This window comes from Motacilla alba, chromosome 1, assembly GCF_015832195.1.
Source record: "Motacilla alba alba isolate MOTALB_02 chromosome 1, Motacilla_alba_V1.0_pri, whole genome shotgun sequence".
Taxonomy (NCBI): Eukaryota; Metazoa; Chordata; class Aves; order Passeriformes; family Motacillidae; genus Motacilla; species Motacilla alba.
The window spans coordinates 44,346,227-44,372,838 of record NC_052016.1 but is presented as its reverse complement, the minus strand read 5'-3'; the positions used below and the strand labels follow the sequence as shown (position 1 = coordinate 44,372,838).

The 26,612-nt window shown below is 40.4% G+C and overlaps 2 protein-coding genes across 4 annotated transcripts in view; one reads left to right on the top strand and one right to left on the bottom strand.

Moving 5' to 3' along the window:
• Positions 1-15,357, top strand: part of NOX4 (NADPH oxidase 4) — a 110,892-nt gene extending 95,535 nt beyond the window's left edge. For all 3 annotated transcript variants that reach the window (XM_038129438.1, XM_038129421.1, XM_038129432.1), the window contains one exon: positions 4,902-15,357. In XM_038129438.1, coding sequence (XP_037985366.1) covers positions 4,902-5,022 — 121 coding nt within the window. In that variant the 3' untranslated portion in view covers positions 5,023-15,357. The remainder of the gene's footprint in view (positions 1-4,901) is intronic.
• An 8,270-nt stretch (positions 15,358-23,627) lies between these two features.
• TYR (tyrosinase) overlaps positions 23,628-26,612 on the bottom strand; it is a 42,924-nt gene continuing 39,939 nt past the window's right edge. Inside the window, exon 5 of the mRNA XM_038155416.1 lies at positions 23,628-24,108. Coding sequence (XP_038011344.1) covers positions 23,885-24,108 — 224 coding nt within the window. The 3' untranslated portion in view covers positions 23,628-23,884. The remainder of the gene's footprint in view (positions 24,109-26,612) is intronic.

Genomic DNA, 26,612 nt, shown 5'->3' with positions numbered 1-26,612 from the left:
AAATATTTCTGGGATTTATCTTGCTGAGAGATAGCCTATACAAACTGAAACCCTTCTTTTTTTAATGTTCAGAGCAGTTCAGCTTCTCATGCAGTGTTCAGTGGCTCAGAAAAGAAAAGTAGCAGATTTCCATCTCACTGCGCAGAGATTACATATGTTCTTGTCCGTGGCAATGTCTTGCTTTCAACATATGCTGGTTCTTTATATAAAAAGTTACATTTCTTAAAATTGTTGATTCATGATTTGTAATGCTAGTTTACAAACAGAATTCACAAGGAAGAATTTGAATTACCTGTATTGTTTTTATTCAGAAGATTTATTGTCTTTGGGTATTTCTAGCTATTTTTTATTCTCTGTTAAAACCTGGCAATGCCTTTTTACTGTGCTGGGAAAGCATATTATGGTCTGAAGCAAGACAAGTATAAACCAGAGAAGACATGCATATGGAATGTCTTTGTCCAGATCCAACTTTGTTGGTTGAATATTTTACCTGCCACTGGCAGGTAAAATTGCCTCAAAAGATAGTTGAAGAAGGGACTGTGTGAAACTTCCCTGATCCACTTCTGGCAAAGTCAGTGGTGTGGGAGCAAACTCCCCTGAGTAGCTGTTGATAGTAATCTGGGTGCATCAGCTTGAGAGGTGCTCTGCAGAATTTTCCTTCGAGAACTTTTTGTCCTCTCTTGCACTTGCAAAGTGAAATCTGCCCATGGCTTGTTGACTCTTCTCTTCTGAGGCTAGATATGACTAGGGGACTCTGAGCCCTAGCTCTTGAGAGATACTGAGTGCCAAATGTATCTCTGTGGGCAGTGTGAGCTGCTGACAGTACTTGTCTTGAATTCAGGTCATAGAGGATGTTGTAAGCAGGGTGCCCCACAGGCTGCTACATCTCTAGTAGAAGTTTCACACTTGGAGAAGGGGTTTAGAGCAAAGAACCATGGGAAAGAAAAGGAAATAGAGAGTTCAGAGGACCAAGCTGACTCTCTGGGCTCAAAGATCTCTGCATAGTGGGCTGTTGACCTTTTGTGCTCCATTCTAATGTCTTTGTTTAACTTTGTGAGTGCAGTTTTAAGATGAAAATTATGAGGTTCCTGCCACTTCCCTCCAAGGATATAAGAGCACATAATATAGATGAAGCCATTAGGAGGAGTAGTAGTAGTAGTCATACTTGGTTTTTCTTTTTTGCTTTCCATTGCATTACTCCTAATTAGATTTCAAGTACCATTTCCTCTGCATTTTCACATCAGGTCTTTAAATTGGGCTGCCATTTTCAAGCAAGGTGTCTTTAATACCAAAATAATGTTCTCTTTTGATTACCTTGCTAAGATGTAGGCTTTTTCCCTCTTTGTCATCTCTTTATCAAGGTTTATATAGGTCTGTATCTTTAGATGTAATTACTTTGCACAGTAGCAAAGCCTTTGACAACCTCAGCTGTCCTGCAGAAATTTATGTTTTGTAGCTAATTATTCTCCGTATTTCCTTGAATGAGATGGGAACTTCAGTTTTTCCCTCTAGTCCAATTTCCAGGTCTGCTACTAGCTTTATTTCAGTTCTTATTTCTCTGTAACTTTCCACCTAAATGTCCCTGCTGCTATACAGAGACCAAAAAAACCAAACTAAAGCAAAACAGGTCAATCAAGTTGTTTCCAACATCTGGTGCCAGTGTTCAGACTTTCACATTTGCAATCATCCCCTTGGGCTTGTTTATGGGCAGCCAAGAAATTTTCCAGTTTTTATCTTGTGATTTTAGGAAAAGCTGCATATAAATAAACAGGCAGCTGGCAAAGCTCTCTGTCTCTCTGTGTAGCCGTCTGATTGCTGTGTGCTTTGTGAATTGTTGCTGTTGTTGCTGTATGGGTCCCAAATAAGCAAAGTGCATTTGTAAGTGTCTGAGCTTTGCCAGACCTTCAGAGCGTGACATGGGACAACCCAGCCTCAGGTTCCTGATCCTTTTTGATTTTCAGGAAAAGAGGAGCGGATGTATGCCATCTACTGTTCGTATTTCATATGACATCTGCAGACCCAGCAATCTGAATTGGAACAGTTAGATAATAAATCACTGGTCTTGTTTCTTCATGCTTTTTGTGGGGGAATGGAGCAACAGCCTTGTTCCCGTTCAGTTGTGTCCTGGATGAATAGCTTGCACCATGCTCAGTTTGCTTAGGTCAAAAGGGCATGTGCCTTTTTCCAGGTAGAGAATGACCTAGAAAAAGACATGAATACCTGTAGGAGAAAAAAGCATGGAGCACCACGATACATTCTAAAGGAGAAACCTCTCTCTAGGAACGAATGTGGGATTTAAAAAAGGAACATTTCAAGTCCTGACTCTGTCCTCTCAATGTAGCAAAATATTTAATCTATCTCTCAACTCCTGCTGTTCATAAAAGAACAGGGATGTAAGAATATGTGCTGACCCACTCATCCCATAGGAACACTGAGGAATCACTTGCTTAGTGCTCTGAAGGAGTAAATTCTATTTTGAAGTTTATTACAAAGAATGGTCTATAACCTAGTTTCCTTAACTGTAAACATGTTAATGGTATTAATGAAGATTTTCAGACACAGGACTATACAGCTGCCTGTTTTCATCTAAGCCACAAAGCAAAACTTTGTCTCAAACAAGTGACAGATAAACAGTTAAAGCCCATCAGCTCAGGGTAATAATGTCCTGCTCCATGTAGTAGCTTTCCTCAGCCACCTTTCTGTTTGTGTTCCAGCAGCCAGGCAGGATCTGGGGGAGGAGCAGGGGAGGCATCTGCAGGCAGAGACACAGGGGAGGAAGCTAAATGGTGCATGAAGGGGTGTCCAGACTAGATGCTGGTGGTGGGTATCCCAGGAAGGCAGTCTGAGAGCCTGTGGCTCACTACACAGAACAGTGACTCAGCTGAGTTTCAGGAGACCTGAGCCGTGGGTCTCTTGTGTGACTTCAGGCAAATCATTTAACCTTCCTGTGATTCTGATTACTAGCTAAAAAATCTATATACCTTGGAAGGATGTTGCTGGGATGGGAATACATTGGCAGTATGTATATACTTTGTTGGCTGTTAATAGGTAATGAAAGGGAGAGGGGCAGCCGAACTCTGGGGTTTATTTGATCAGTTCACTGTACTAATTCAGCTAAAGAAAGAAAAAAAAAAAAAAACAAAAAACCAACAAAAACCCCTAAACTCAACAACAACATTCATTCTTTCAATTAAATACACAGTAGAAGACAGTGTCTTGCTGGCAGCTCATGAATCCTTTTTCTCCAGTGTGCACAGATTAGAAGGATTTCAGAGTCTGCAAGTGCTGAGGAATCTTATTTGAGAGCAACAAGCAACAGCTCTCTCATTATTGCAGCAAATTCAGACACCAGCACAGCACCCAATGCCATTAAAAGGAGTACTGCCAGAACAGGAAAGCTTAATAGATAAACATAAGAGTGATAAAAGTATGAATTACGACTTTGCCTGGTTGATATGAGAGATGATGTCATTGAAGGCAATTAAAATCTGTGTTGTAAGGTGCCTGCACAAGGACACCACTGCAGTTACCTGCATAACTTTTCGTGATTTCTGATGTTTGAGTGCTCAGTTGTACCATGCCAGTGTTGCAGTGCACTGGTGCAGCGTGCGCTGCCATGCTACTCCAGCAGCTGCCTGACACCTGACAAGTACACGTGGCAGTATGCACCAAAGAGCTCTTAAATCAGTTCCCTCCTCTCATCAAACACATCCACAGGGAGCTTTAAACTGAATTGGATTATCTTGCATATGCTAAAATATTGTATATTAAATAGTTACTGCATAAAATATCGAAACAGTCCTGGAAGCAGAACCCAGAACCCAAATCTCCATCCTCTTGATGAGTGGTGTAGATCACAATAGTTAGAGCCATGTTCCCTCTTGTGTGCTTTTTCTTCATCCTAGTAATCTTTTAGATCTTTTTCTGTAGTGGCACAGTTTCAGCAGGAAGAAGATGATTTTTTTTCATGATACAGAAAAGGCAGCACTTTATTGTATTTCCCTGCTTCCTTTCCCTCTCCTCATCTTAAAAAAAAAAAAAAAGAGAGATAGTGAATATTGTGAATGGCTCAGTCCTGCTGTGGTGGATGTGCTTTGTTCTGATGTTGGCTAAAGTTCTGAGCCCTGAAATGTTGTATGTCTATAAGTTTCACTTACAGCCTATTTTTAAGATGACCAGAGACCAAAGAGTAGAGTGGTTTGAAAAAGTCCGGTTGACTAAAGAGCCCGGGCCAAGATCTATGGGTGATGAACAAGGATCATACTCTGTGTTTGACTCTTTGTAAGATTTCCCAATATAGATGTTGAAGGAAAAACTACATGCTAATGTGAAAGTAAAGCAGCAAAATTATTCTGTTGCTGCCAGAAATAATCTTGGGTTAGTAGTGCTCTGTTTTCATTAGTGTAACCAATCACTGTTAGTGACTAAATATGCTTGTGTAATTCATGAGTTACACTAAGGAAGTTTTTACAGTGAGACATATTTTTAACAAAAAAAGTGATTAATCATGGGAAAAAATAGAGTGAAAAATATTAATCTTTTATCATTTGGTATCTTGACACTAAGATGAAGCACTTCTTCCTTAGAATTGTCTTAGATAAATAATAGGGTTTGTTGTAGGGATACTTGGGACAGATGTGGTGGCTTCAGTAAAATTAACTGCATCATCTAGTGAACTGTTAAAACACATTAAAATCTCTAGGTGGCTTACGTATAATACCATGAGGCCAGGATCCAGGTCTGTCTCTTATTGTTTATTCACAATTAAAATTATAATTATTGCATATTCACAATTACAATTATCATTACTGTTTATTCACAATGTCATAACTTCCCCTCCCCTCTTCTTTTGTTTTTGGTGGTTTTTTATGGTTTTGTTTTGTTTTGTTTTGTTTTAACAGGAAGACCATTGGAGTTTTCTGCTGTGGACCAAACAAAATCTCTAAGATACTTCATAAACTGAGCAACAGCAGCAACTCTTACGGGACGAGGTTTGAGTACAATAAAGAATCCTTCAGCTGAAAGTCTCTTGGAGCAAGACTCTCTAGAAGATCAAAGTGCAATTTTTTGTTTGTACAATGTAAAAAAGTTCAGCTGTGGTTTAAACAGACAGAAATGTACCAAAGAATAGCACAAATGTTTTTATTTATGATTATTTAAGACTGATGGATGCAACAGTATACCAACAAATAATCAGTGCTTTTACTCAAATACGCTCACATAGTATTTGTGGTGGGAGGGATTCTTTGGATTTGTTTCTGTTAATTAAAAAGTACAGAAGCTGGGGAAAGACACAATTGCTTTATAAGCTGATGGAAGAAGAATCTTCGGAATGTTTGAACTTCTTCCACTTCTGTCCTCTGAAGCTGGTTCAGTAAATGAAACCCCAGGTTAATCCAAGTGGCAAAACATAGTGTATTTCAAAGACTCTTTTGTTGGTATACAAATCTTAAGGCTTTGAGGTGAAAATACTCCATATTAAAGATTTTATTATACATTGCAGAACTGGGATTCTGTATTTAAAATATAGAGTGTTACTCTTACTAGTCTACTTCTGTAATGAAGTTAACCTAAGAAAAAGTGAGCACAATTGTGTAGCACCAGTGGGCAGCCTCTGCTGTGATGTTAGTGACAGCCTTTTGGCAAGCATGCATCTCTACGTGGAGAACTCTGTATCTTGCATCAGTTCAGTATTCAGTGAGTTTGCTAAATAATTATGATTTATGCAGCCATAAATATGGAGCAAGAAAAGCAATGAACAGGAGTAGACAGGACCTGAGGTTTTATTATACCGCACACTCAACATGGAAGTTACACTCTGCAATCACATGCCCTGAATGTTAAACACTTCAAGCTTTCAGATGCTCTGACTTATTATTTTACAACACAGCAGGTTGAAATCCAGTTTTAGGGCTCACAGAATATGTTTGGTTGACTGTGATCCTTTGAGTGTCTTTCCTGGACTCCCCTTTGTTTGCCCTGGTGCCACTGAAGGCAGGATGACACCAGATCTACAGCAGAGTGAGAACCAACCCTTCAGCTCTGTTTGCCGATAGAAACCTTGCAGGAACTGCAGTATGCTTTCAGTTTGTTCCCTAGAGAAAGATCTCAAAACATTCCAGTTTTAAGCTCTCCTTCCCTTCTCCTCCCCTCAGGTGTTTTCTGCCTATAATTGCCATGGGAGAGCTAAAGGTTAAGACTGGTACTTCATAACTTTTTGGTTCTGAGGAACACCTTTTTTTTTTGTCCATCCAAGTAGCCAATCCAACTGCCTTTATTTTTATTTTCTCCCTTTTCCTTACTTTGCTGAGATGAGGGCATTTAGACAGGGATTAGACACTTAGCTGGCATAAATAGGCACCACTCTAGTGTCTCTTAATAGATCAGCATCACTTTAACATGGTGAAAACCTTCCTCTTGATCTCCAGCAGAAGCTTGGGAGCAGTAGCATTTGCAGCATACACAGGCAGAGGCTGGCTTGAGAACTCTTGTGCCTGTGGTTTACCTGTATTTAGGGCAGCGCATTTGCTTTCATTTACATCTATCCAATGAATACCATTTTGTTTTAGTGGGAAAGGCACTAAATTTCTGCTTGGGACACAGACTCTGTACCAGAGTCTGCAAGTATCAGTGTGAGTGTTCAGAGGGAAGCGTTTTCCTAGTAGGTGGTGTATAGGCATGCTGCATGTATAACTAGTGAGAATGAGTTTGGTCTTTGCCTTGGCAGCTTCTGCTCAGGAGTTGCACTCAGTGAGCAACAGGGAGGAGGTGCTTCAGTGAAGCCACCTGGGAATGTGTTCCTCAGTGTTCAGACTTGGCACTGAAGTATTTACCTCTGGCTCTGCCCAATTTGAAATCCAGGCAGGAAGGAAAGAACCAGAGATAGACGAATTCCTACTGACAAAAATTCTCGATGTAGCCTGGATGAGACAAGCCAAAATAGAAATGCAGTGTGAGATGAGAGCCTACATTACAGCTACTGATTTAATTTTTTTCTCTTTGAGGCAGAAAGGACCATTATTTTCCTACTGGATCTCATTCATTCCATCACTGTAAAACTGGAGGTGTGCAGCAAAGGATTAGATTCTTTTTAATCAGCAATATTTATTTCTAATACTGCCTGCATAGATTTTGTAATAAACATAAAACTGTTGGCAAGATGCATAGATATTGTAGGTTGTGCATACTTTTTTGTTTTCTGGCTGTTAGTTTAAAGCATGATTGAAATCATGCCTGCATCTGTTACTCACAACTAGAAAGTGATCTTTTCCTCTAGTTTTGGGATCTAGTATCTCATGCTTTTAAAATACAGTTTAGAGTCATCTAATCACTATGTTGTTTGTGGTTTTACATCTCCTATGACAGATATCGGCTCCATTACCATATAATGAGCAGCTAGTTTTGCAGTTAGCTCTGTGCTAAAGCAGATTATATTTTCTGGCTCAGTTTCTGCATAGGTAACACTTTATAATTAAAATAGTTATACTAGTACTGTGCTGTTATTCTGCATTGTTGCAGGAGTTGATGCTGTTTGTAGGCATGTTAAACACATGCTGTTACATTAAGCAGTGCTGTCACAGCAAGATCAAAGCAGATCCAGGCTGTCCTCTTTTCTGTCTTTGTGCTGTATCTGACTCAGCTGACCCACTTGTAAAACAAGCTCTGGACTGTCTGCCTTTCTGGAGTGTTTTGAGGCTTAATTAATGTTTTGGGATCACTTTGGTGCACAAGCAGTAGAAAGAGCTATCTAATTGCTATGCAAATGTGCTTATGTTTTATTTTGGGAAAACCTTTCTGTTGCTGATTTGAGTAATTGCTGGACCAGGTGAGGAAGAGTTTGGGGACAGTCTAAAAGCTTCAGTTGTTTTTTTTTTTCTTTTCCTTGAGCTGTTCTTCTGTAAGAGAGGCAAAAAGCTTAAGGGTTGTTGAGTGACTGTGACTTGGCTTCAGGAGTTGCATATATTATGATAAACACAATCTTTCTACAGGCTGTGTTGTCATTCCTCTATCTGAGTGTGTCTCCAACTTGCAAAACAGAGTCAAGCCCTCTTCTAAACTCCATTGCTTTTATATCTGTAAGCCAAATGTATGTAAAAATATAACTTAGTGCCAGACAAGTAAGTGAAGGCTGACAGCACTCAATTCCACATTTGCAGATCAACTGGATGTACGTAATTGAGCATCACTTTGCACTTTAAGCTGTGTCCTGTGAGTCTCTCTCATAAGTGTCCTGCTGGCAGGGGAAGGATCCCAGCCTGTATTCTCCCAGTTTTCACTCAGTCTTTCACAAAGCTGCAGAACTTTCAGTGTTTCTTCAGCAGGGTCTTTGTGTTTTATTAATCAGAATTGTTTCAGGACTTTTTTTAGACCAGGAATGTTTCCATACCATGATGAAAATCAAGCCCTTACCCTGCAACAAGAATCCAGCCCTTGTGCAGCAGCGTGGGACTTGGGGCTTTACACAGCTAACAGCAGGATTAATCAGATGTACCCAAGACCTATTCCTGTATCACTGAGATAACTTGTGTGAGTAAATGTCCACTGCCACAACTAAGAACAGTAGAGGTGAGTCCTAGTGTTGTGTGGGAAGGCCTAGTGGGGACTGACCTTCACCTCCGACATCTGCAGAACAGCCTGTCCCTCCACAATGATTATTCCAGCCCATTGTTTGGAGCAGCACTTCCCTGTTTCAGTATGTGGTACTACTGCTAGCATGTGAGTTCTTCCTTGTCTTTTTCTCCTCTTCTAGCCTCTAGCACATAGGTGGCAAAGAGATTTGAAGCTGGCTGAGAGAGGGCAGATAATTCAGTAAGAGGCAAAACAGCCGTGTTGGGAACAGTAATTCAGCTGTAACAGCCTAACAGAGCAGAGAAGTAATGATTTAGTAGGACTTGGAGAACAGCAGCCTAAGAGGAAAACCTCTACTCAACATTTAATACACCACGTTATAGTTTCAAACCACAAGACATGGCTTAGGGAAAGCAGACATGAGGCTAAATAGTCACTGCCTATAGCAGTTCAAGAACCATAAGTCAGAGAAGAGGCAAAGTTATTAAAATGCAATGTTTACTCTTTTGAAAAATAAAAGCGCTTCTAGGGAGATTAATTTTCACTTCAGCCTGGCAATCATTTCATCAACTCACCAGTTTGATATAATGCAAGGTGAGTCTCTTTTTCTCTGGATTATGCATCCAATTTTTCTGCCTATTTTCTATCCCTCACAATTTCAACCAGTTTTTGTTGTTTTAGCCAAGAGGATTTAACAAGAAGGTTTAATCAAAATGCCACTGGTGCCTGTGCTGAGCTGAGGTTTTCTGCTATGAATATACATTTTTCAGGGATATATATATGCATGTAATATCGCTGATGACTCAACTGTGAACAGTGATTTGGGATTTGCATTGTTTCTACTGCTGGTGTATTTCATTAAGGCCACTATGGTGATGCGCTGGCAAAATGTATGGAGCTGAAATGAGACTCCTCATTGCCATAAAGAGCCTGGTATTGTAGTGCCTATACTAAGCATAGTAAATCCTAGAAACTGAAATTTCCTTTGTAGGCACAGTAGATTAAGTAGCATCTTTTTAGGTTAAAAAACCTGAGTCCTCTGCTGGACTGACATGTATAATGAATGCTCTGACACAAAGGTTTTGAGCAACAAATGCTTTTCCTTAAAGGGCTGGATGAGGATATCTGAAGGTTATTATCTGAAGGTTTAGTATCCTGCTAATTGTATCACCCATGTTGTAAGAGGGATGAGATCTGTTTTGGTACCAAGGAATGCTGTGCACTTCCTCTGATGTTATGAATATCTCTAAACTTGCAGTAGATCCTCAACGTTTGCCATGCCTGAAGTGTTATATTCTTTAGAGGGATCCTATTTCTAAGAGGGAGGTGCTGGATCTGTACTAAGAGCAGTGGATCTATCCCACTATTACATGGGCACAGAGAGAAAGCTGGAAAAAGCCACATGTCCCAGTTGCAGATTGCTTCTTAACAGAGCCCTTGGATGAGAGGGAAGGTTGTTCCTGGAACTCCAGGTAAACTGCTGTCAACTGAGAAGCAACCCAAGGAGGGCAGGAGAGGATGATGAATGGCAGCAATAAACAGGGTAAAGTATTTTGTACCTGGGAGTCATGGGGAGGGAGGAGACATTGTTCTTAGCTTCTCAGTGTTAGAAATTAAAACCAAACCCCATTTTCTAGATGTGTATACAGAGCCTCCCTGGGGGTTGAGAGCTAATGTATGCAAATGCATTGCATTTCCATGCACAACTCAGTGCTAAAGCCCAGAAGAAAACTAGTATATTATATAGCAAACACCCTGGAAATAAGCAATTCCTTTGAAATAAAATCTTTACTCTTTCAGGTTAACTTACTTCCAAAAAACATCTATTCTGCAGCTGTGGAATCGAGAAAAAGCTTTACCTGTTAACTCCTTTTCACCAAAATACTGGAGTGTAGAGTTCTCTGTGTCAGCTGTAAGTAGCTTTGACAGTTTGATAAATAAATTTTGTGTTTGTTGCTGCTGACCCTAGGAAAGGACAGCCTTGAGGATGAGAAGCAGTGTTACATAAATGTCTAGTGTACATAGCAACGCTGAGCAGGGAGACGCTGCTGCATCGCTTTTGGTGCACCAGTCACTCATTAAAATTCTGTCATTGCAAGGTCACGTTGCTCATCTCATACTCTGCAACCCTGGGGAAGAAATTTGGATGCGAGTTGGGGGAGGAAAAGCGAAAACTTCCTCCTTGTGCTGTAACCAAGAATGTATTCATCGACAGCAGGGCACTTGTTTCACTTGTTTTGGTTTCAAAAGAGCATGCCATTTCTTTTTCAGGGATAACGGGTTCCCTCCTGTGTCATGGTGTTTGCACGTTAGAAGTGTAACGAAGTGATAACAGGTTGCTTCCGAATTGAATAAATGATGCCTCGAGCTTTTGCTTCTCCCTTGAATAGTCTGAGAGAAATGCAAAATACCAGAGAGCACATAAAGTGGACTGTGTCCCAAGCTGCACTTGGCACAGCCTGGTTAGGAATGCTGCACAGCAGCTCTGCAAGCTGCTGGGAAGAGGCAAAGCCGAGGTTGCGGGTTTGATCCCCTAATGGACTATCCACTTAACTATTGATCCTTGTGGGTCCTTTCCAGCTCAGATTATTCTGTGATTCTGTGTAACTGTTTTAAGAAGAGCATGTCAGTGATACTTGATCTGTGATCAGAAGCAGGCCAGGTCACCACACTGCCTGTCACATCTCTGAACTATGATGAGCCTGAGCCAGTCCTAGGTATGCTTTGGCAAAGGTGGAGTCAGGGGCTCTTGGACTGTGTCTGCAGGGTGAGATGAACGGTGTTTTAGACACAGCTGGATGAGCCTCCTGTGTGCACTTGCAAGCCTGTAGCTCAGAGCTGCCTTACGTGAGGGTGAATTGTGTAGGCAATGAGCTGGTCTGACCTTTGGGTGCAGTCACAGTTCCACGGTTAGCTGATGGTACGGACATACCCTGTGTATTTCTCCAGCTTTGTAGAAGCATGTTGTTCTGGGCCAGGGAAGCATTTTATGTTATTGTACCTCATTAGGTGTTAGAGGCTTGAAAGCATGTACTGTTTAGAACAGAGGAGGATGGTGAATGCCAGCTTCCACCCACAACTGAATATACCCTGCCCATTTTTCCAGTTGTGTTCTTGAGAAATAAATGGCAAAATCTCTGCAGAGAAGACACAAGTGCTGCATTTTTCTTTTATTGTATCAGAGCAACATAATTAACTGTTAAAAAATACTTGCTATGAATCTGAAGATTCACTTATGACATTATTCTTTTTTGACTGTTTAAGCCCTAGTAGCAGTTTGATACACACTTTTTGACAAAAACATAATGCCCCAAAGCTTTAAAGTATAGCTTAGATGGAACTTGGCAGGGGGATCGCCACCTGATAGTGAAATATCATTGTCTGTGGAAGCTGGATGCATTTGTGCTTCATTCATCTTGGTCTGCTCCATTACCATGGAATATTAGAGGGAGCTGGCATTTCAGATCCTTCTCTTCCTCTGCATATAACCTCAGCCTTCATCTAGAGGTGTGTTTGAACCTTTGGATCACTGGAAACATCATCACCCATGTATCACATAGTCCTTTTGTGCTCTTACTCCCTCCATAGCACAAATTGTATTAGGAGGAGGAAAATTGTATTTTTCTTCTCTTTGTTTCTCGTGACTCAGGAAAATGCCATTCTGGGAAATGCAGAGGGCCTCAATTTTATTTGCACCATGCACCAACCTGTGTAATGCTCCTGGTGTGCACAATCCAATGGGACTTTTGTAGTCTCTTTGATTAGCTTCAGGAAAAGGAGGGGTGCAGCAATGCAATGCTGGAGATGTTTCTGGCAATCAGAGGAGGGGCAGTGCTGCAAGGACAGATATGTAGAAAATGGGAAAACTCATAAGAGGAAAGATTACATCATCTTCTGAATGAGAATTGGGGATTTGGTTTTGAAAAAGTCAGATCACTCACTTGTGGCTACCATTGAAATTAAGTCATGCTTCTGCTTTCACACATAGGCATTTCAGGACACTGGGCAGTGATGGAAGGGGTTTCTTCTTTCAATTACATTTGCTATTTCCATACAGCCCCAACTTTATCAGCTGCACATAATTTCATTCTTTCACTGATTAAGTATTTCCCTGCCTGTTTTTTTTTGCTTCTGGGAGCTTGAGAGCTCATTGTTTATAAAGGGAAAGAAGAAGTACTGTGCTGTTAAGCGGACAACTCCCAACACATATGTTCAGCTCTGCATCTTTGCGAAGGAGGCCCTGATGCTGCTGTAAGTGCAGAAGGGCAGAGCTTTCACTGAGATTCGGGTGTGACCAGGACCCTCTACCAGGCTTCATATGTTGTTGAAGCTCAGGGCTCATTACTTAGCTTTTTCTGAAACAGTTACCCTTAGTCCAAATGTGCCAGGTTGTGAAACCCTTACTTACACTGAGTTTTCCTCTCTCTGTGTTCATTCTGATCATTTGCAGGAGCAAATTTGATGAAACATGTTTGGGTAAGAAATAATTCTCTTGGTCTGTGGTAGTTGAGAAGAAAATCATAATTGTGGTATCTCCCCTCAAACTGATTTCCAATGAAGTATTTTGAAGGGCCCAGCTATATTAATTCCATAATGTGTGTATGGGCAGTTTCTTTAAAGGTCTATGATTTTACATTTTTTTTATGTAGATCGAATTTCACTTGCAGAACAGACCAAACAAAAAAAAATCTGAAACATCTTCTTTACGTTGAAAATGTTTGTATGTCCAAAACACATCTATTTTAAAAAAATTCTTCCAAGATGCTTAGAAGGAGAGTGGAAACCAGTTCGGAAAAACTCTTATTTTCTAATAGCAAAGCATTCTTTGGTTTTGATTTTTTTTTCTTTTCAACCTTCATTAATGAAAAAGTACAGTTCAAACTAAGCAATCACACCACAGTCTAAGCTTCAGCAATTCAGTGTCTTCCTTTTGAAGCAAGACATCTCTCTAGGATCATGTCTACACTGTCATCTGAACCTTCCAGGCAATGTCTGTAGCAGGTCTAGACTTGGGTTTCTGAGAACAAGAAGACATGATCGATTTTTGTCTTACTTTGGGTAATTATTTGGAACTCAAAAGCCATGTGAGAGTTTGATGTGGTAAAAAGGCAGGAACTGGAGCCCCTGGCGCAAGTGTGAGTATGCTGGAAAGACCTTAGGCTGTTATTCCACTCATCAAATTAATTAAAATCCAGTCTCAGGAGGTAAGATATGGCCCACAAAGGAAATTCTTGCCATCCATAAAATTTGGAAAAAAACATTAAACTAAGGTTGGCTTTCCCATTTTTCTTTTAAGAAATGAGCCCTGAAAGTAGTTATTTACAGTTAACATGTATAATGAGACTGAAAAATTAATGTCTTGTCTTCTCTGTAGCTGCTGGTCTTAAATTCTTCACTTCTGACCACATTCTTCTCTCACTCTTTCCTGTACCAAACGGAAGAGACCAGAAATTTTTTTCTGAATTTCCAGTTCTGTAATTATATATCTTTGCCACTAGAGGTGAAATAAAAATAATTTATTAAAAAGAAAGGTGACATTTACTTTTTATATCTCTTTACAATGTGCAAGATAACCATTTTGGAAAGTATTCACATAAATGCCCACAATTTTGAGTACTCAATGTTCTTTTCAGAGGTGCCTGTTTATATTAATGTAATTTCAATCTGTTCTTACATTTTTATAGATCAGGATGTGGTACAATTCTTTGAAGAGAAATGTCTGCTTAGTTTCCAAGTGGAACAGAAAGCAAAATTTGGCCCTGAACTTTCATTTGTAAGTTTTTCACCCAAGCTTGACTTTAAGAAAAAGAATAGTGGGTTCACGTCTATAACAAGTCATACTCTTGCTGTGTGAAACAGCCCATTTTGTAGCTTCAGCTTGCTGTCACCCAGCACAGCAGAGAAACTGTGTTTCACTGACTGGAAGGACTTAAATACATCACTCTTGTACCTGCATGCCTCATAAACCATCAAAGAGTAAGCAATAAGCTTTCTGAATCTGTTAGTTCCACTAAGATGAAGGAAAGTTTTTACCTTCCTTTATATAATGAGGCAGAACTAGAAAATTGTTCATTAAAAAAGCTTTTGGGCTTTATTTTTCTATTTTTTGGGGTTTATTTATTCTTCTTTTTTTAATGAGTCATGATCAGAACTCTTTCCTTGAGTCTCCCTTTGTAATTACACAATGTTGTGAAGGTAGATGAAATCCGTTGGCTAAAAAAAGGACTCAGACAGGGCTCTAGAGCTTTATCCCATGTTCTTACAGAATTACCCTACAAACCAGTCACTCTGCACAGGATTTTCAGAGTAACAAGAAGAATTCAAATTCACTGAGATTTTTATACCCAATTACCTTAGGTTTTCTTTCTAAAATCCCATCTTCTTTTTGCCTATCAGTAAAATGGAGACAGCCACACTGGAAAAGAGTTTTGATTTGCCTGGCGGATAGTCCTTCATTTAAAATTTGTTTTGTTAAAATACAAAATCCTGGTTGCAGTATGGAAAGGAGGCTTCTGGCCCAAAATACTCATCTGAATTAGCCATTTTATCTTAATGGCAGTCCTGACAACTAAAGTATTTGGCTGCTGAGTTCTTTTGCTGTTCAGATGTTACTTTTACATTCTGTTATATTAGCAGATCATCTTAATGTGATTTTATGTCTTTTATTGTATTTGACAAAGCACCATATGTTTATACATCATGTAATTATGGCACTGTACTCTAAAGGTATTTACTTTACAGGAAACTTAATGACTTTGGAATAAACAACCATTCCAAGACTGAGAAAAACATGGTTGAGTTGCTGTTTGTGACCTGGTTTCAATTAATGACATACTGCCTTAATCGTGGAAGCATTGTGTATGTGCATGTGGGCATGTGTGTTACTGCTGGTAGGGGGGCTGGGATTTCACTCCTTAGCAGAGGCTCTGATACTCTTTGCGATGCCCTAAACTTGCTGAAACATCCACACAGGGTTCATGGATACGCTGCAGGAGACCCAGGATCCTCTGGCATGACAGCAGGAAGTTAAGTAGGATACTCAAAAATATCGGAATTGCACTAGGCACCCTTGTTTAGTCACCCAGAGTAATTTTCTGCCTTAGAACATGAGGCATGTGCTTACTCCATATGCATCTGTGGCTGTGAGACCACCTTAGAAGCAGAATACATTAACCTCATCATCACGCACACTGTAATTCAGCAGAATATCACTCCACTACACCCTGTCTTTGTTTAGAGCACAGTAGAAAGAGAAAGGAGCATCTACCTGATTCTGACCCATTAAAATCAGTGATGAGAAAAGTTCCTTCCCATATCAGAAGTGTGCAGAAGTCCTCCCCACCTGTGCCAAACACTTGAGTGCCTGACATTGAAATGTGCTCTGGGCATTGGTTTTATTCTGCTTGCTCTGGTGAAGTATTTCACAGTGTGCTCAGACCATGCTGCTTTTGATAGATATTAATCTGAGAGCTGCTATTTTATTATGATCTTCAAGATACTGTTGATTCTACAGCAAATCTGCAACCACTGGTTTAAAACTCATAATTCACTTCCCAGTGATGTGTTTAGGGCTCTGTTGGGTGCACTGCAGACTAAAGCACCCACTTCCTAAAAGATGTTGAATGTTCTGGGGGTTGTCTGCCTAATCATTCCTGCATTTGGCAGGGTTGTGAGTTTTTATAGGAAAACTGCACATCAAACATAGATTAATACAAGTATGCAGACTTCTCTGAGATTTTTCAGAATTGTTAAAATTCTGTGTAATTTATTTTTGAGAAGTAAGGATATGTAGTTAAACTGCATATATTGATCTCAGAGTTGAGTTTTTTACTTTCTCATTACAGAGTGGTGGTGATACAATAATGGAAAGAGGTACCATCCCTCCAGAATAAGGAGTTTAGCAGCAGCAATTTAAAAAAAAAAAATAACAAACCCCTGTATATTCCTCCTCATTTATTTTTAGTCATTAAATTAAAAACTTACAGGGAAAGCTAACAGCTGCGATTTAGAGAAGTTCCTGATCTGTGCAACTACAAAAGCTGCTTACTTATACTAAATGCAGGGTCAGTGGCAGGAAGGGCAGAGTTATCAGAAAAAAAATATATTTTCAAAAATTATGATGGTGTTTTTCATTAAGAGGAATGTCCTTTCCCACTCACCTTCCCCATGCCAAGTAATGAGGTTTGGCAAAATGTGTTTTGGCTCTTGAGCTTTGATCTTCTGTCTGATATTTGGAGAGTTTTTATGGAGAGTTTATATATTTCACAAATGCATTTGGTCAAGAGAGAAATCTCAATGTTCATGCAAGAAGATTATGGAAAAAGGAACACAAATTTTATTTTTTTTAGCAAACCCTGGCTGAAAATGCTGATGCAAATAATAAACTCTCCTTACAGCGGACAACAAAGTAAGTATTGCAGTTTGCTGGTTTCCTGATGGAAGAGAAAAACTTCTTCCTTCTCCCCACTTCAACACTATGTGGGCATCATGGACCATGACAAATTCTTGATAAAGAGGCGAGCAGAGGGATGGGCAATAGTAGGCAAAGACTGCTCCCAGTAATCTGTGAGTTTTTCTAGAGAGAAAGCAAGCAGCTGTGAGCTCAGTAGCAGCTGTCTGCCTGACCTGGGCACCAGGCTCACATGAACCTAAGTTATTTAATGGACCAAATCTCCTCAGATGACCTTCTCACATTGTCAGGGGGCACATATGAAAATCTTTGAAGACTCTCCAGGGAGATCTGATACACTTGACTTGGATTTTTGCCTCTCAGGTTACAAAGTCATTTCAAAAGTGAAAAAATTTTTCCTCTCCATTGATGTTACAGGGAACATAGTCATTTATTTGGAGAATACAGCATGATATGGGCTCTAAGCATGGGTGCTGGTTAGATATGAACTGGCTCCCCTGTCCTAAATTATATCAGCTGAAGAGCCATTTAAAAATACTATTTGATCATTTGAAAAATTGAAACCATCTGAGGAGTACACACAGGTGATTCCTTATGTGTTCTTGATTCTAATACTGGAATAAAAGGAGTAATGCCCCCTTACTGGTCCTACCAGCCTCTGAAGGCTGGGGAGCAGCTGTGCAATCCAGCCATAGCCTTGTTCACAGCAGGGAACCTGATGCTTTGCCTTAAATGTGCCTAAAAGCGCATTGCAGGCATGTGGATGTTACAGGAGGGCTGAAGAGTGGCACATGGCAATAATTTGTAATCATTGCAACAACTTGGATTGTTTCTCCCAAAAAACCATCATCATTTTTTGTAAGTAAGATGACTTCAAATAATCTGCATTTCTCATCCATTTCCTGACTCCTCCCAAATTTAATTCCTATTAATTTAATGGCTCCATAATTTATCATTTCTCTTTCTGGTTTCTAGTTAGGATATGCAAAAGCATTAGACTGACCATAATAAGACAGTGCTTTCTAATCTGAAATTGTGCATTGTGAATTGATGACTGATGGTCTAAGTAGTCAGCAGCTTGTCTTCCTCCCCAAAACTGTTTGCTGGTTTACCTGAAACCTAATTTTGTTAGACTTCAGTTTCTGATCTCTCTACAGATTAATTTTGCAAACAAGCTTTCCTGTAGCTTTTTTACAGTAGTATGTCTTCTTGTAGGAGAATGTCACCTTAATTAGGATGACTGCAGAGTTTTCGCAATCGGTCGTCTGTGCCTAGACTGCTAAACACAATTTCTGAAGTGACAGCCTCCCTGCAGACATCCGTGTTTGGTGCTTTAGAGTGCTATGGCTCCTAGGATGAGACAAAAGGCCACCACTTTTAAGACCTGGTGTCTAGACTTTTACATTTAAACATATTTGTTTCACTAAAAGGGAAGAGTCTTTCTGACTAGAAGTGGGCTGATTTTCTGAAGTAGCTGTGAGGAAGATAGAAAATTCTGGTTTTCATTTCTGCTCTCAAGTGTGAGTTGTTAAGAGTCTGGTTCTCCCTGAATATTAATAGGAGGTTGATGCTTTGAAAGTCAGCCCTCTGGACTAAATAACTGAGACCACAGACTATAGAATTAAAATACTAAAATTAATTTTAAAGTAGCATCTCGAGTCCCTGATGGTACAAAAGAGGACATGGAGACTAAATTCTCTAGTGATCTGTATCTTCACTGGTCACTGGTATTAACTGGCAAGGTGAAATTTAAAACAAGTTGCCACTGTTCTGACTTGAGAAATCTTACATTCCCTTACTTTTGTTGTAAATGACTGTGACATCATCCAGATGAAAGGGAAGCTGGAAAAAGTCCTTATAGTGCCTGTCTACAAACATATGTGCACATGTTGCACTACTTTTACTATTATGGTAAGTGAACAGTTATTTCAGTATTTGTATTTTTGCTATGAGTATATGTATTTTGCTATCAGCTAATGACTGTAGTAGCTCTGTTACTCTGGGATATGTATGGTGCTTCAGTTTTTAAAAAAATCACATTTTCTCATAATTGCACCATTAAGTATTTCTGTGTACAAATGCTGTCATTTTGATAATTTGGTATTTTTCAAGTTGTTTAACCGTGTGTTTATTTCGTACAGGTCATCTGACAATGTAATCAGTCCATATTAAATTTAGCAGAACACCACCTTTGTCCAGGCCTTCAAGCTTTTGATACACCTTCCTGATACGTTCAGCTCTGTGACAAAATTACCAGCATTTTTTTATGTTATTGCCTTTGCATGAAGGGGTCATATGCAAAGAACTTAAGCTTTTAGCACTTCTTCCATTTTTTTTTCCTGTGGTGCTTATAGACTATTGATTTGCAATAGGTTGCACAAAGAAATGAAGATGAGTGAAGACATTAATGTTGTAGAAAATTTCCTATTATTAGTCACTGGTGGGGAAAACCAGAACCTGATTACAAGCAAAGTTGTATTTGTATGCAAGGCAAAGGAAAGACTTATTCATGGCCCTGCCCTAAGAGTTAAGAGACTCTGCAGACTATTTATATTTATGGCATTGCTGTTGAAAGTGCTTGGGAAGATGTACACCAGTTTGAAATTGTAGCACATTGAAATGCTTGTGCTTAAGTTTTCCAAGAAATCAGAAGCAAATTCAAGCCAGAAGCATTTTAACGTTGTTTTGATTACAGGAAAACGTGTGAAAAATTGTTGACAATATGTAATTGACCTGAAAATTTCTTATTTGCTTATTATTGCCTGAGAATGTTAATGTTTCTTTTCCTAAAAAAACAGTGAAGAAAAGCGGGGGGGGGGGGGGGGGGGGGGCTGGGGTGCTTTTATATACCCAAGTTCCTTTAAAATCCCTGTGTACATTACTGTACATACACCACCATGCCTGTCATGACCACTACTATACCAGCCTCATAACTGTGGGACAGTCCCACCACTGAGCCCCCAGGGATCCCTTTTCTGGTCAGATAAGACAGTGTAGTCTGGGAGGAGAGGAGAGGGAATCAAGTTTCATGAAGGGACATCATTGGAACTACTCAGCCACAGCAAGGGTCCAGAATTAATGTTTGCTGCCAAATTCTCATTTCAAATAGGATTTTTTTATCCTGTATATGGGAAAAGTGTTTATTTTTCTACAAATTTTATTAATCAGATTTCTAGAACTTTTTTGGCATCCTGTGAATTCTGCATAACTGATGCTCTCAAGAGAAGGAGATAATGGACAGAACTCTGGGGAAATGTCCATTTATGAAATGGGATACCAGAAAGCCCTAATGGGTGGAGGATGAATATGCAGAAATAAGTTTATTTTGTAGTTATAAGAGTTATTTAATATCTAATTCAAAGCTTATTACAAAAATTACAGTTAGAGGCCATTTTTAATGACAAGGTCTCATTGCTGCCAATTTTCAACTCACTATGGAGACTGATCCAAAATTTGCATCCATACACATGCGGGTACACAGATGGTGAATTACAAATTTAACTCAATGGAGAGACCAGGTGCTAAAAATACAAATTTGGGTAAAATGTGGAAGGGAGAACAGAATGAAAAAGACTGACATCTGCTTATTGTCTTGCCTTGACTAAATGTGACTTTTAACAGTCTGAGGAAGTAAGAGACCAGGCTAGAAAATGAAAAACTTGACTGAGGTAACAGTCTCTTGCAAAGGACAGACATGCAAAGCTGAGTACCTTATAATGAAGCTATCAGGTGTGCTCTAGGTTTCTTAATATTTTTAGTGTGAAACCACATGGTGATGATGCTGCAAATACTCCCCTGGACAGTTAAACTGGTGGACTCCTAATTTAACAAGTACTTTTCTACGAGCATGACCTCAGTGCCCACTGGGTGAAGGTTTATGTGGTTTTGCCTCATGTACATACACAGGATCTAGATTTTCAAGCACCAAGTACTGTAGTGCCCTGTTTTTGGCATTGATCTTGTCAGGATAATCTCCCCAAGCCTGATCCAGCTGCCTAATGGCAATGGGAAGTATCTTGTTCCAAGATACCTTGGCCAGACAGAGGAAAAGGTAAAGGCAGGGTTTTGTTTAAACTCTGATCATTCTGATTCAGTGAGATCACACTGCAAGCACAGCCTTGTGGCATTACCTCATTTCCAATTTAAAAATAAAATGCAGCTCCAGCTCCTCAGGGAAACATTTATGAAGAAAAGAGGTCCTTTAACATTTAATTCAACATGCATCTGAGCACAGAAGTAAACACAGCCCTAAGTGTGACCCTGAGAAGAAAAAGAATGTGCCATTGCATTTGTGGCTAGCAGACAAGAAAGCACAACGTCTCCTGGCAGTGCTGATGGCCAAGAAAACATTTAGTGCCATGGTGATAAATGAGGCCTCTCCTTCTTTCTGCCCCATCTGAAACGTAGGTGGCTGGTCCAAGCTGAGATGGAGGGTCCCCAAAAAGCCAAAGGGAAGGCATACAGGACAATCTCTCCTGCCCCAGAACAGTTGCTTCAAGGTTGGTGCTGTCAGTCCTCAGCTGGCACAGCAGTGTTTGCTTCCCATGCCGAAGGAACCTAAGCAGCTTTGCTCAGAAAGAAGAAGCAGCTGGGATTCCACGTGCTCAGAGTCAGATACACCTCTGAAGGGGTTTGACTCCCAGCTGGCATCAGGCCACTTGTCTGAGCAGAAACACTGCAACGATGGAGAGAACCAGCAGGTGTTGCTTGTGTAAATTTTGTCCTAGTTACTAAGATTAATATATACTGTGCTATCTATTCCTGGCCACAGACCGTGTTGCCTGTTGGAAACAGGCCTGTGTTCTTTGTTCCCTCTCAAAGCAGATGTGGTCTCCAGGTCATATGGTGAGTGGGAAAATTGCTCGGGGGTATGCCTACAAATATGAAAGGGATAAAAATTCTCTTTCAGCAGATACAGCTAGTTTGAATTCTCTGTGATGAAACTTCCAGGGGAAGAAAACAGTCTTAGATCCTTCACTGAAAACTAGGGAAAGGAAAAGCCTGCCTGGGAATTGGTAAATGATCTGGGTAGAGCATAAACAGACTTTCACTAATAGGTCATGAGTTTGGTCACAAGTATAAATTATGCATTCCATGGTTTTGAGGAAGAAGAGATGCCAAAAAGTAGGATTTAGAAAACCTGATGAGCCAAAGCTTCACTTTGATCCTTTCACACATGGTGATTTGCCATGGCCAGAGGAGGGAGGCCTAGGGAACACTCATGAGCTGTGGAGAAGACATGAAGAGCTGAATCAGAAATGACTTGTTGGCTGTGTCTTTTGCAAGCGGGTGACATCTGGTAAAAATTAACTTGATCAGTGCGAAAGTGAAATGCTATCAGCATGAAATAGTGAAAAGACAGAAATAAACTTGCTTAATACAGTTAGGATTTTTCTATCAGAACAACTTTTCAAAGGATGACATTGCTTTACTGACACTGAAATATTTTGCATAGTGGCACTTTTCTCAACAATGAAACACAGGAGTGGCATTTCTGTCAGGGCAAGTGCCTAACCAGGGGTTACAGCTCTGCCAATCAGTCCCAGACTGCCACAGCCATTCAGGCTGTCTCAAAGGTGGACATTCGGGACTTTTAAGGTACACAATTCCAACATATTCTGGTCATGTCCTAACTTCAAGACTAGGGACCCCAGAAGTGTACAAGCTCCAGACTCCAACAGGAGACTCTTCCTGGGAAGCCCCTGGGAATTTACAGTATTTTCATTCTTCCTCCCTCTAAAGACCTGAATGAGTCTTTGGATCTTAGATATAACAGCCCCCATTCTACATCCTCCTGTGCTGCTGGCATGGAGAATGTAGAGAAATCTGGATTTGAGCCTGGGAAGAAGGGAGGGGTTGGGGAAGGTGTATTAATATTATTATCCTATTCTGACTTTTGGTTGGCAGGAAATTAAAATTAAACTAATTTCCCCAAATAAAGTATGTTTTGCTCATAACAGTATTTGGTGAATGATCTCTCCCTGTCTACTTATCTTGTCATGTGAACTTTTCTTTATATTATCTGTGCTGTGCAGAATGAGGAGGGCAGTGATAGAGTAGCTTTGGTGGGCACCTGCTGTCCAGCCAGGGTCAACCCACCACACTTTGTTTTGTTACAAATGCGTCACATCGTGGAATCTGTGCATACTAAGCAACCAATAGTCAGCCATAATGTGAGCAGTCATTAGGTCAAGTGGAACAGAGGTGGGCATGGTGAGACCAGGTTTCCTCTCCTAAAAATCACCCAGCTCTCCAGATAACTGCAAGGCAGTATAGAAGACAGCAACTAATGAGCATTTAAAGCAAGTGAGAAGTGGTTTCTGAGCTTCCTTTCTTCTGCTGATGGCATTCAGTCAAGGAGAAACTTATGGGACATTATAGGAGCTGGGGGGAAACTCCTATACCAGAAGAAAATTTGTCTATGGGACAGCCAGTCTCCTCAGTCACTGTATATTTTGCTAACTGAACTAAAGGTTCTTTTTGCTCTTACATTCAAACATGAAGTAGATGTAGCACCAATTATGCAGTAAGGCACCTGTCACTGCATCCATGTGCCAAACACATGGCTTGGGCAGCAGAATTGGATCCTACAGTTGTTAAAAAGCAAATAAAAGAGAATTATACATTAAATCCACTACACAACCCAGTCTGGTTTCAAAGGAGCATTATTTAATCAAGCACAAGAAATACACGGTGTTCTTTGGGTGGCATCATTCCTTATGTTGAATCTGGGAGATTTTTTTAGGAGTGGATCTGATAAGATGCTACAACATTGGAGATTAAAAGAGACTTGATATGGCCCATCCTGCTTCTGCAGGACACCTCAACAAGGTTTTTGTAAACATCAATCAAACACTTGCATGCTTGATTAGCACCTTAGTAACATGACTGAGTTACTGGAGGCATCTAGAAATTGGACTGATAACTTATATTGTTGTAATCTTCACTTTCTATGAGCAAGGGTTGTATCTCTGAAGAAGTTCCTCCTTTTTTCTTCCGGCAGGCCCTGATGAGCCCTGTGAGCACAGCAGTAACAATGCCACCAAACACAGCTGCTCCGACCAACCAAGCCCAGATCTGACGGGCTTGCTGAAGATAGGGTGTCAAAAAGTCTTGGAAAGACTGAAGGGCTTGAAAAATCAAACAGAAAAAGAAAGATCATTTTACTTGATGCAATGCACTGTCAGTTTATGGAAGTTCTATAATAGATAATACTGGAAGGCTGAGTATAAAGAGACAAGAGTGGCAGAAATTGTCTGAGAGCCACAAATAGTTTCAAACAAATCTCTTCAGCCCTGATAGTCTGTTTCTCAGACCTTATGTCCAAAGCTTGCACAGAGTTCTTTGTCCCCAGTGCTGTAACCGAAGAAGTTTGATACTGTACGCCCAAAGGTCCTGCTAGCTCAGCATCCTTTGGCAATAAGGACTGAGGCAGAAGACTGGGGAGAGTTTAAGAAAAGGTCAAGTCTATTACAATGCCTTCACAAAATACTTACCTAGCCTCCAAAAGTTTGCAGGTCAGGGATTTTCCAGATGTTGTGTTGTTGTGTGTAATAGTCTTTGGAGGATTTTTTTTCTCCTTCCATCATCTTTTCAAGATGCTTTTTGAACTTTTATCACAAATTTTAGCAGCAGAAGCATCCCTGCCTTCACTGCATATTGGGTGGGGAAAAAGCTTTCTTTCATTAATTGTGAACCCACATTCCATTTGCTTTGACAGTTCCTCTGTGGGGAGAGGCAGTAGACAACTATTCTGTGGTCATTCTGCACAACAATCCTCTTTCTCTGGTGAATTCAGGGCAGCTTCTCACTGTTAGATCAGCTGCCTTCTGACTTTGTGATATGAATTGTGTGTGTGTCTGTTTTTCTTGCTATGGCTTAATGAGTTATGAAAACTCTGCCATACAGGGCTCTCACTTCACAGCGGAGGCTGGAAAGAAACCTGTTCAAAATGCATCCAACAATTGAATTTGAAAAACAAAAATGCTTGTCTGCTTGGGCCAAGGAGGATTTGGAATCCTCATCTCCCAATTATTAGGTCTAAGACCATTATTAGCAGTAATTACTAGCTAGTAGGGAAAAGAAAGAGCATCTCTATGGGCACATTCTCTGGGAACTCCTATGGTGGTTTATTTCTGAATGCTCTTTATGCATCTGGACTGATTTAGATGTACTCAACGATATTTAGAATGTTGTACCCCCACAAAGGCTGCAAACGCCTTCCTGTTATCTTACGTTTTCGCTGGTGCCCAGAAAAACAATCCATATATCCTCTTGGGTCATGGTACTTCCAAGAATATTCTGTTACATGCGTAGTGCTCTGAAAAGATGCTGCCTCCCAGGGCCTGGGTAAAGGGTGTAGCCAGGAAGCTGCCTGGTTTGGTGTGGCCCCCTGACTACCCTCTATTAGTATTCCAGGTGGATAGGGGTGAGACTGAAAGAGGAAGTCCCAGGACTTCAGGGCAGTTAAAGGAGTAGGTGGTCAGGTAGTATTCTCCTTGATTCCTTCAGTACTAGGGGAAAATGCTGAAAGGAATAGGAAAACTCAACAGATCAATATATGGCCGAGAGGTTGGTGCCATAGGTGGAATTTTGGGGTTTCTGTCCACAGGGTGGCTTACACAGCACCAGGCCTGCTCATGTTGGATGGGGTACACCTGAGTCAGAGGGAGAAAAGATTCATGGCCAGGAATTAGCAGGGTTGATAGAGAAGTCTTTAAGCTAGGCATGAGGGGGGAGTGGGATAATTGGTTTCTGCCATTTCTTGTGTGTTAGTTGTTCACTGGTTGTGTACCTCTGGATGTTCACAAAAAGTACCTGTGAGACTTCCTCAATCACAACTAGAAAGACGAGCTAGGAGACATTCAAGTTATGGAGTCCCTCAGCTTTAATGCATGGTTACTTGTCTTTGTAGAGTGAAAAATTCCTACTGCCTGCAGATTTCATCAGTCTCCTCATTATTACCACTTGGAAAATATTTTTTAATGAAAAGATTGTCAAGCACTGGAACAGACTGTTGAGGGAAGTAGTACAGTCACCCTCCCTGGATGTGGTGCTAGGGTATGGTTTGGTGGGCTTGACAATGCTGGTTTTATGCTTCATGATCATAGAAGTCTTTTCCAATCTAAATGATTCTGTGATTCTATGAAACCCTTTCCACTGGGAGAGGGAGATTTTCTGGGCAAAAGTCAAGACTGCATCTGTAAATTTATCTTTTTACATTTCTGGAAGAAGGAAAAAAATACAGAAAAATCTTAGTCCAGGTGCTGAAATATAGCTCTTGAACCAGCTCTTAACAGAGTAACTTCTTTTGACAGCTGTTGTTAGGTGGTGCCATTAGTCTTCCAAATCTCTGTTATTGCTGCTAACTCGTGTTTTTTTTTCATGCAGCCGTGCAGGTTGTGGTCATTTTACAGCTCACAGTTCTCATGTCAGGGAAAGCTGGGTACTCCAGCTTCTGCTCAGAGCAGCTCCCCAGTAGCTACACTGTGACATGTGCCTTGGGGTCCTGAGGGATGGATTTCCATACACACTGTTTGAGACCACTTCTGCTTCAGCACTGTCATACATATAAAAATAAATTAAGCTGCAATTAAAACTCTGTACTTTTACACACTGATTTGCTTTGCAGTGG